At 39.3% G+C, this 10,734-nt stretch overlaps 1 protein-coding gene across 1 annotated transcript in view; it reads right to left on the bottom strand.

Moving 5' to 3' along the window:
- Positions 1–10,734, bottom strand: part of ank3a (ankyrin 3a) — a gene marked incomplete in the record, with an annotated part of 124,747 nt that overhangs the window by 30,100 nt on the left and 83,913 nt on the right. The window contains 6 exon segments of the mRNA XM_037679764.1: positions 295–327; positions 1,608–1,717; positions 2,785–2,835; positions 4,143–4,245; positions 7,917–7,928; positions 9,027–9,150. Coding sequence (XP_037535692.1) covers positions 295–327; positions 1,608–1,717; positions 2,785–2,835; positions 4,143–4,245; positions 7,917–7,928; positions 9,027–9,150 — 433 coding nt within the window.

A 10,734-nucleotide genomic window follows, 5' to 3' on the forward strand; every position in this document is an offset into this window, starting at 1 on the left:
CCACAAATGTTGCTAAAAGATACTTTTCCTACACCGTATACTGCAGATGGCAAATTCTCTGAAAGGATTTCTGGAAAATGTAATTCTAACATGCACAGTGAGAAAAGGAGATGAAAAAAAGACTCCCTACACACACAAAAATATATAAATAAGTAGCACAACACGCAGATGAAATGGGCACAAACTGGAGAGAAAACAGACAGTGATGAGATGCAAAATAAGGGGAGACGGAGGTGGAGGAGGGAGTGACATCACTGCGGCATCATGGGTGTGAGCAGCAAACTCAGTCATCACCTGGAGTCATACTGAGGGAGCGGGGAGGAGAAGCTGCAAAATAAACACATGGAGACAACGCAGGAGGCGACCCCCCAGAACCTAGTTTTAGTATCAGTTTCACAAGCACAGTAGGGATCTGTAAGGACTACTAAAGATGGAAGAGGACTAAAAAATATGGGTGGCAAAATTAAGGGAGGCGAAGAAGACAAAATGATAGTCATATCTACACATGAAGGTAACTTTAAAAGAGATAACCAGTCAAAAATAGAAACACACAACCACAAATAGATTAGACAGATCCCAGCATTTTCTTTCTGAATAACACAAAAGAAACTCTCAGCTCGTTTATGTGCAAACACAGCACAGTTTATTTAAAGTAAACCATAGCATTTTATGATGTCACATATTCAAAGTGTGTGCATGACATTTTATCTGTTTATCCAAATGAGCTCACACAGCGCCTGCAGTTTGTTTGAGTAATGATTAAAATAGCTAAATGTCTGCGAACATGGAGGGAGCCTGGACCGTGTCTCCTGACTTGTGGTATAACTGGAGAGCTTTAGCGGAAAAGAGTTGGTGCTGTAATTAGGAATGCACGATATTATCCGCATGGTATCAGTATCGGCTGATATTAGTAATAAAGTTAATTATCAGACATCGGCCATTCCATCAAAATAACTCACCGATATAAAAAACGCTGTTTAATATACATATACGCTGTTTTTGTATGACAAGCCAGTGACAAGGATGTCTGCAGTGCCAGCACAACTTTATGACATCACGCACGCCGTTGAGTTTAGATTTGTGAAAATTTACAAATTTGCACTGTTCGAGTGTTGTCATTGTGTTAAGAGTACATGTCATGAATAAATTTGACATTAAACATAATCCAAACTGAAGTGTTACATCATTTTCAGCTCCCTTTTTGGCATCTGCATTTGGTAGCAGGCCAAATTATTGACAAAGACCATGCAGAATAATTTAGTATTTTAATTTCACAGCAGAGAAAGCTATATAGTCTCTGTAAGTAGGTCTAGGGAAAAAAATATTGGTATTGGTATCGGTTATCGGTCAAATAAGTTTTAACATATCGGTATATCAGATATCAGCCAAAAATCCAATATCGTGCATCACTATATGTAATGCAACATCTGCAGCAGGAGCCCTGCACCTTATCTGCATCAGTGCAGTAGGTGATGTTGATTATTGACTTTTTAAGGGTGAAAAAAAACCACAATAGCTTTATGCAGTAGTTTTACAGATGTGCATATGTCTTTCTGTATGTGCATGCTGGTAAACACATCCTGGCAGGTCGAATGAGGTGTTCTTACCCAGAGTGAATGGGGCTTGACACTGTGTTGTGGCTGTGGTCCATCATATCCGGAGTCCAGCTGTAGCGCCGCATACACTCTGAGCTGTAGTCTTTGGTCGCAGCAAGGTGCTGAGTGAAAAATACAAGTGAAAAGAAATGGATTGAAAGATAAAAAGGAGGGCAAAGGTGAAGGACAACAAAGACAAAATGTAACCAAATGAAGTACAATAAAAGACAAAAACAAAACTAAAGGATGACCATCATAGCACAGACTTACAGTAAATGACCCTACCCTGTTGTCATGCATTGTATGGAATATTTTAAACTTTTGTTTCATTTGTCAACACTGTTAAAAGTCACAATCATCTTCACAAGTTGCCAAGTGACTAACAAAATACAGTGGAATGCAGTAAATACAGACAAAAAATACAACAAACATAGCAAATAAAACCAAAAGTACCACATATGCCTGTCGACAAAAACTATACAGCAATCTATAGCAATGGCCTGGACAAGCAAAGACCTTGTATAATCATTGACCTTTATTTTTGACTTAGAGCTAGGGTGATGCAAAATATTACACAAAATGCTGTCTAGCATGGTGCAAATGTGTATCAAGCTGCATTAAATTATCTTTAGCCGATCAGAAGTTATGGCCCAAAAAACAAAACCTTGTATAATATTTGACCTTCAATTGTAACCTTGACCTTGATGCTGGGGTGATGAAAAGTATATGTGACCCTCCGTCTAGTGATAGTGCACGTGTATATGAAATTTCATTAAATAATATCAGGTGGATCAGAAGTTATGGCATGGACAAGAGAAAATTTACATATGTACATATAAACGGATGGACTGAGACTATGTCATAATACATGTCTGTCTTTAGACAGGTGTACAAGAACAACAATAGCAATAATAATAATAATAATAATAATAATTAAAACTCTGAGACAGTGAGTGGGCTTTTATAAAAGATTATGATTGTGAGCAATGGATCACGTGCACTGACGGAAAAAAATATTGGACATCACCAGCCAATACAGATAGAAGTAGAAGGTGGCAGGTATGAGATTAATATGAATTCAAAACTAACAAAAGATAATGTAACTCAGTAAAAGTAAAAACGGAGCCACGCTGACACTGATTTAAATGAAACAGACCAACAAATAAATCAACCATCTCAACATCAGTACCTTACTGAGCGGGTCGACCAAGTAGGAAATGTCTTTACAGACACTCTGAAGCTTAGTAGAGATGAAAAGAAGGTTTTAAAGTCACATTCTGGACAATGTGCGCTCCAGGAAATTAATTTACAACAGTTTGTTTCAAAGAAGAATTTCCACCAATTAGCATACAAGTTTATCTCCTGGAAAATATGAGTACAGTCCATGTTTGGTGTACTGTATGTGGTACATGTAAAAGAATGAGATGTTCTTGTGCATTAAAAATACTTACTGGTAGGTGGCATAAATATTTCTGCCTAGATGTACAAAACTTTACATTTGATTTACTAACTATGCATATTGTGGTTATCTTTAATTTTATTACTTAGCAGGCAGGACAAGTTTTACAGAGGACTTAATTTTTCCAGGAGACAGCAGCAACGGGCCCCTAAAGTTGTTAGGTTTGAATAAACTTTTTGTCAAAGCGCTATGTGCTCCCTCTTAATATTTTGACAAAAGCTTGTGTTTCTGTTTGTGCAAGCACAGCTATCCTGCTCTCAGTTTTTACCTAGCCAGCGGGAGTTGGGATTATTCCAGTGGAGAAAAAAACACAACACGAAAACATCAAAGTTCATGCTCAATAATCCAGGTAGAAAATCTAACAAAGTTCAGTCAGGTCTTCTGGACGGTTTCTTTTTTGTTGAGACATTTCGTCCTTCATCCAACTTAATCAACCCGAGGAGCCACAAGCCAGCTCAGTCCCACAAACAGCACACTCCCATAGTGGACCAACCAGTTTGCTGGTCTGGGGCCCGTCGTCTCTCCCTAACCAAAGTGGTTCAAAACATCAAAGTTCATGCTCAATAATCCATGTAAAAATAAAAAAAAAGTTCAGTCAGGTCATCTGGACAGTTTCTTTTGTTGTTGATACATTTTGTCCTTCATCAAAAGGACTTAATGTTATTTGACGTTTTGAACCACTTTGGCTATGGCTGCCTCAAAGGAGTTGACAGGGGAGAGGGTGGACCCCAGAAACCATCTTATCACCAGCAAACTGGTTGGTCCACTATGGGAGTGTGCTGCTTGTGGGACTGAGACTTTTGTGGTTCCACAGATTGATGAAGTCCTTTGGATAAAGGACGAAATGTCTCAACAAAAAAAGAAACCGTCCAGATGACCTGACTGAACACTCGCATAACACTAAAAGTTATAAAGAAAATCAGATAATCTCCAGGGATTCTTAAACAAAATACATGTAGGTTCACAAACCAGTGAGACAAAGATACGAAAGAAGGAATTAGTTGAACATGAGCTCACAGAAAGATCAAACATTGAGTGTAGGGAGTGACAAGAAGACAAAAAGAATGAAAAGTTGAAGAGTATCTTACCGTGTCTTTCGTGGGGGCCAGAATTTCCTCAATCATCATACTGTCTCGGGCAAAGGAGCTCCGGTTGAGCGTGTTGGACCTATCCGAACTGAATGAGCGGAGGCTACATGTTACCATGCAACCCAGCGCCACGGGGAACAAGAAGTGATGGGTGGGGGCACGTGGCATAAAACAAAAAGCAAAAGACTCATTACTACATGCAACCTCCAGGGAACCAGGATTTACTTACTGGACAGACGGTCTAAAAGTCAGAGGGAAAACTGAGAGAGGCGGCAGAGCTCGCAGGTAAATAAGGAGAAGATACGGCAGCAGTTTTATCAGAGATGGAAATGAGAGTGAGATCAGTTGCCTTTAGAGATAAAGCGGAAAAGGGAGAAGAGTTGACAGACGAAAGAAAACTTGGAAATGTTTCTCTAAGGTGTGGTGGGCGTGCGCCATAAACGCGAACGTAACCAAACTAACCACGCCAAAAACGATGAAACATGAGAGATCAGTGGACCAAACTTATATGCACTTGACTGACAGGTGGGAGTAACAAGTTTATAAGTTGGTGCAAACAGAAAAGGCAACAAGATTAACACAACTCAACAGTTAAATCTGGTTTAAGCTCAAAGATTAGCTGACCTGTTTCATATAGTGAAAAGGAAAGCTCGTGTTTTCTATCTGCCTTGCTGCAGTCTTGTTTAATTGCTGTGTGCAGCGATGCGTGTCTGTTTTTGCAGCATCAGTGCGGTGCTTTAGATCCCTTTGAGCTTGCTTTAAAAAAAAAAGAAAAAGTTTTTCTTTTTGCTGCACGAATGTGACGAGTTCCGAAGACACAAAACGTTTGTGACTTCACGGTTTAAAATGCATTTTCTTTATTATCATACAATTAAAACAAGCTATTTTGTTGTATGTTAACGCATGACGAGCAACTTAGAAAACAGTTGAATATCCAGAGACGAGGCAAAATTCTCTGTGTCACATGTTTTTTTTCTAAGCGTGTGCTGTATGCGTGCACTGATGTGCCATGTACGTAAAGTGGGGGCTGAGAGAGAGTGGAGGGAGGGGGGGAGAAATTGCAGAGCTCAGCGAGTTTGAGTGGGGACACTATTCAGCACAGAGAGAAGCCCTTTATTCAGCAGAGCCTGCCTACACCATCGAAGTAACCAAGCAACTCTGTACAGACTGAATGGACCCGCTGGCAGGGCAACACTACCCCCACCCCACCCCCTCCATTCTCACCCTGTTTGTTCTTCACAGCTTCTTTCTCTTTCTCATTCTGTACATCCTCGTCTCCCTCCGTGTTCCCATCCTATATTCTCATTTTTGGCAAAGATCCATTTTCCACATGATTTGATTTTTTTCTTTTCTACATCAAATAATTTCAATAGCAATCATTACATTTGCCCCACTCCCCTCAGGCAGGAGGTCGTAGAGCATTAGAACCACTAGACTGAGGAACAGCTTCTACCCTGAAGCCGTTAGACTCCTAAATCCATAACCAGGATAATCAGTGTAAGAAAAAAAAAAAGAAAAATCACTGTAATGCCATTTTAATTGGTGATATGTGACTTATCTGTTCTGCTGATTATCTGTGCTGCTGATCTCATGCTGCTGCTGATCTCATGCTGCTGTATTCGTTCATACCAATCTGCTCACCACAGACTCATGTTCGGGCTACTGTTGCTACACTGTATTTTTTTACATTATTTAGAGTATATTTGAGATCTTTTAGCGTACTGTTTGTCAGTCAACCTTTATTTAGACAGGTAAATCCCATTGAGCCTCGAGGACTCATTTACAAGACAGACCTGATTTCCTGATTTTGGCATTTGTTTAGTGTGTATCTTAGAACAGGGGTCTGCAACCTGCGGCTCTGGAGCCATATGTGGCTCTTTGGTCCCTCTGCAGCAGCTCTTTCAAGCTTTGACCAAAACTGACATAAAACTGAATTTTATTGGTTGTTATAACAACTAAAAGGGCTAGTTTTAGAAGTTTTCCTGTAATTTATTTGGCAAATATGTGAATACTAGAAACATTACAAGGAGTAGAGCATACCGATACTCACTCTCATTTTACGCTTTATTTGTTCAAAGTAGGATACTTATTTTTTCTACAAAAAATAAATAAATAAATAAATCACATAGACCTGCATAGTTTGTTTTAGTTTTTAGAAATTGGGCAAAAACGATATTATTTTTTCCTTCTTTACAAGAATCTTGTCTTTTATTCTGTCTTAAAATGTAATAATATCAAAAAACGTAAAAAAAAAAAAATTGATAGTTTTAGTTTTATAAAATCATCCCGACTGGCCAGAAAAGCACACTCCAACAAACTTAAAGTGGTCCGCGGGCCACCAGTTGACAATCAGTTGTAGCAGGTATTGCGGCTCCGAACACGTTTAATTTAGTGAACAAAGGGGCAGAAATGTCTTTTGATCATAAAGGTTGCAGACCCCTGTCTTAGATCCTTAGTAACGGTTTCCTTAGTACTTGATATTTTGCTATTTTGGGTGTAACTGGGACCACGTGTACATACTTTTGTTCCACCTCATGTACCACATGTGATGTAAATGCCAATAAAATGGACTTGAACTTCAATTTGCTCAAGTGAATGTATTATAAGAATGCTTATTGTGTTCTTAGTCTTGTGTATTCTCAGTTTTAGTGAATGTAGTATATTCTTAGTTCATGACTCGGATCTTACTGATGTTTTTCTTTACAATTTGTGTTTTTGTTGGATGTAACTGGGACCCTGTGTACATAGTTTTGTTCCACCTCATGTACCACATGTGATATGAATTACAATAAAAAAAATCCCTGTATCCTTGTATTTGACTATTTTGCACAGACTATTTTAATTTTCCTTCATCTTGCTGTTTTCCTCTTACCACATGTTTCTCAGCCACCTGCCTTCCTCTTTCCATAACACTCCATTCTTTTTATTGGCAAAAACCAATGTCTGTATGTTTTCCCTCTCTTTAACATCTTTAACAACAACATACAGAACTGTGCAACTTTGTTCAAACTATTTTTAGAAATCCAGACAAAAAGGCACACGACCACTTTAAAAGGTTATAATAATCTGGTTAAATAGCAAAGAAGTGGTTTAAAACTTTTGCACGTTAATGTGCAAATGAACATCCAGTGGTTTTAAGTCCCCACACAGGTGTGGACTCACAACGACAACTGTTGACGGTTGAGTCATTGCACGATCACGGAAGTGCTGAAAGCGAGCATCACTCGGTGAACGTTTCAAATCAGCCTGTAAGTTTTCCATCTCTGCAAACTGTTGCCTAATCCCAAATAATTCCAGGAGCTGTGCATTTATTAACACTCTGACAGAAGGGATAAGTGGGGAGGATTATCAGACGATGACGCGTTTGATCCCTGGAAGTTACACTTGGTGAACCAGCGAACATAAAGTGACACATGAGAACTAAAGGGTGCACAAAACACGAGCAACTGCTCCGTTTTTTTTTTTTTTTAACACCAGTGTCATCTTTTATAACTGCTGATGTGATGAAGTTGTTACATTAACGTTAAAAGCATGGTGAGAAATGCAGAGATGATCTCAATAAAGAACATGTAACATTGATGAGATAACGTTATCACACATAGAGAACCAGCAACACTTGTTGACACCAATGAGCATTGAATGAGTTGTGGTTTTGGGTGGAGGTTTTACACGGGTGGGTGTTAGATCTGGGGTAACAAAGATGGGACATGGTTCACAGCTAGTGTTTTCCACTACTACTACGACTACTACGACTTAGCACTACTCTTGTCTTACCTGATTCTAGGGCTAGAATGAAAGAGCGGAAAAGAAACAAGGAGAACAAAACAGAAGAGTAAAAAGCAAAGCATTTTTTTAAACATTCAAGCATGACATGGCTTTTTTCCTTCTTTATTTATTTATTTTTTGGTACAAATCCATATGATTCTGATGCTGTGGTTTTGCATGAGCGCACAACAACTCAGCAGATTTTTTTTTTTTTACATGAGCGTGTTTTTCCGTGTATGTGCAGCCCGATAAAAGCAAACTATGCAGTGCAGATGTCATAAAACAGAAAGGTAAGGAAAAGTAAAGAGCCTGCTCAGCATCATACATTGACTCAATAAATTATTGCAATAATGTCACAACATTCACATTCCTGTAAAGAAACATGCCAAATATTCAAGTTTATTCAATACAGACTCATGCAATGTTAAAATATATGTCCACCAATTATTTTTTCGTGTGACTGTAATATCCTGCACTGTTCAGCATTGTCTTTTATATATATATATATATATATATATATACATATATATATATATACACATACCAGTATTTGCTTTTTTCTATTGAAAACTGCTAACAGCAATAAAAAGTACCAGCTATTTCCAGTCTTTTCCTTCCAAAACAAACATGTTTACATGGAATCTCTCCACCTCTCTCTGGCTTCCCCTTGTTTGCTGAACTTTGCTGATGTCAGCAGCTTCCTGTCACCGTTCACTTTGTTGTTTTTGATCAATTCACCCATCACAGCACATCTGTCATCTGCCTCTGCGGCCACAATACACCTGATGCGTTTCCACTGCAGCCTGCCAAGTTTCCACAACACACTTTTGTCTACTTCCAAACTGCAGTTTTCTGTACTTTAGTTCTCCTGTGCTACTCTGAAGCTCTAGTTTTTAGCCTGAATGAGGTCACACAAAATGCTGAATCATTTAGTCAACTTGAATCAGTGGCAACTTTGCAGCTACTTTCGCTGGTGATTTCTACTCCTCTGTGCATATTTGCTTGGGTTCAATTAAGTTTATCTGCATCACTCTTTTCAGACCACGCATCGGAACTGTGCAAAATGTGGACAGACCATGGAAAGTATTAATAATGATGACTCCAGTTAGTTGAGCTTACCTGGCTGAGCGTGCTCCTATGCTGAAACCTTGGTAGCCCTCCTGTGGAAGAGAGTCGTCCCCCAGCTCCTTGAGGTCCTGAGGCCGCAGGTATTTGTCTGTATCACCTGTCATCGCATCCTCACCTGGAGGAGGGAAGAAATCACATCCTCCTGTTAACTTCTAAAGCCAGGCATTGCGGCATCCCATAGAAGAACAGGCCCATGAATGCATCACTTTGCTAATTTGATTACAGTACCCACAAGAGTCTATTGGACATCAACAGATCTGTATTAAACCTAAACATCACTGCAGTCTGTCTCCTGGTCTATTCATCGTCACTCTGGATATTAAACAGTGATAAGAGGGGGAAAGTCAATCACAGTAAAGCAACTTTGCGGCAAATCTGGAGAGGAACGCAGCTCCTTTAACACGCAGAGCCCACAGCAGAGCCTGAGCTCAGTCAAACAAGCGAGAAGTATGAAGGTTGAGAAGCGCAGCGCACCTCGATCGGCGGAGCGGTGGACGATGACACGCCGGTCAATGAAGCCGCCGGGGCGGCTGTGGTGCTTCCCTTTCTCCCTCATGTCCGGCGGTGTCCTGCCTGCATCACTCTGCTCCTTCACCGCAGCCCCTCCTCCTACCTTCAGCACTGCCGCACTCTGATCGCGGGCAACCGGCGTCAAGGTGAAGGACGCAAACGGCGAGCGCTTCCGGTATTGGATTTCAAAATAAAAGCGGCACTAATGTTTAGGCCCCTAAAAGTTAAGTCAAATTTATTTATAAAGCAGCTGTTACCAAAGTGCTTAGCAATAAAATCAAGGCTGTAATTAAAGAAAAAAAAGATGTAATTTAAAGCATCAAAAATAAAAACAAAAAACGCAAAAGCAATGAGAAACAATGAGACACTAAATCAAATGAAAAATCAAAAAGTGTTATGTGATGTGACAACGTTTTGCCCGTCTACATCCAAATGTTTCTCACTCAAGCGTTCGGAAATTTCAGACAAATGGCATATTTAGCAGGGGTGCTTTCAGAAATTGTTTTACAGGGGGCAGATATGAGGGTCACCATTAGTTTTGGGGTGGCACATCAAAATAATATTAAAAGCACACCAAATTTTCAGGAGTTTTATCATTCTGTGGTTATATGCTATTTATTTATTTAAACTCTGATATAGGACGTAGGAGATTTTTTTTTTGTCAACTTGACAGGTTGATAGTAGCACACCCACCCACTACTAATCTTATTGACCTTTTTACAGTTTTTACTAATGCATGATCAAAGTAAGCATTTTGTGATGCATTGTGGTCCAGAGAGGATCTTGCCTACTTCTGGTTCATTGATAAACACAATCTAAACAGTATTCCTTTCTACCCAATTTTTCAGGTGAGCCCTTCAGTCATTCTGACAACATTGCACGTTGTGATCAATGTAAAACAGTACTAAAACTAATTAATAAATATGCTTGTATAGGAAAGTCAATAAAAAGCAGGTGTAACGCATTAAAAACAATAGAGCTGAACACTGAAAGGAAATAGCTATGGTCCTATGAAGCATGTGGTGCACAATTTTGCTCATGCACATTAGTAACTGTGTCAATTTAAGCTTGTCTTCTCCTCAATTAAATTAATTTTTTGAAAAAGTGCATTATTTCTCACGGCCTTGCTCAACAAAGTTCTGAGGATAACTCTTAGCTACTACCCTACAAAACTTAAACAAAATCTGTA

The sequence above is a fragment of the Nematolebias whitei genome, chromosome 1 (assembly GCF_014905685.2).
Source record: "Nematolebias whitei isolate Nwh7 chromosome 1, NemWhi1, whole genome shotgun sequence".
Lineage (NCBI taxonomy): Eukaryota > Metazoa > Chordata > Actinopteri > Cyprinodontiformes > Rivulidae > Nematolebias > Nematolebias whitei.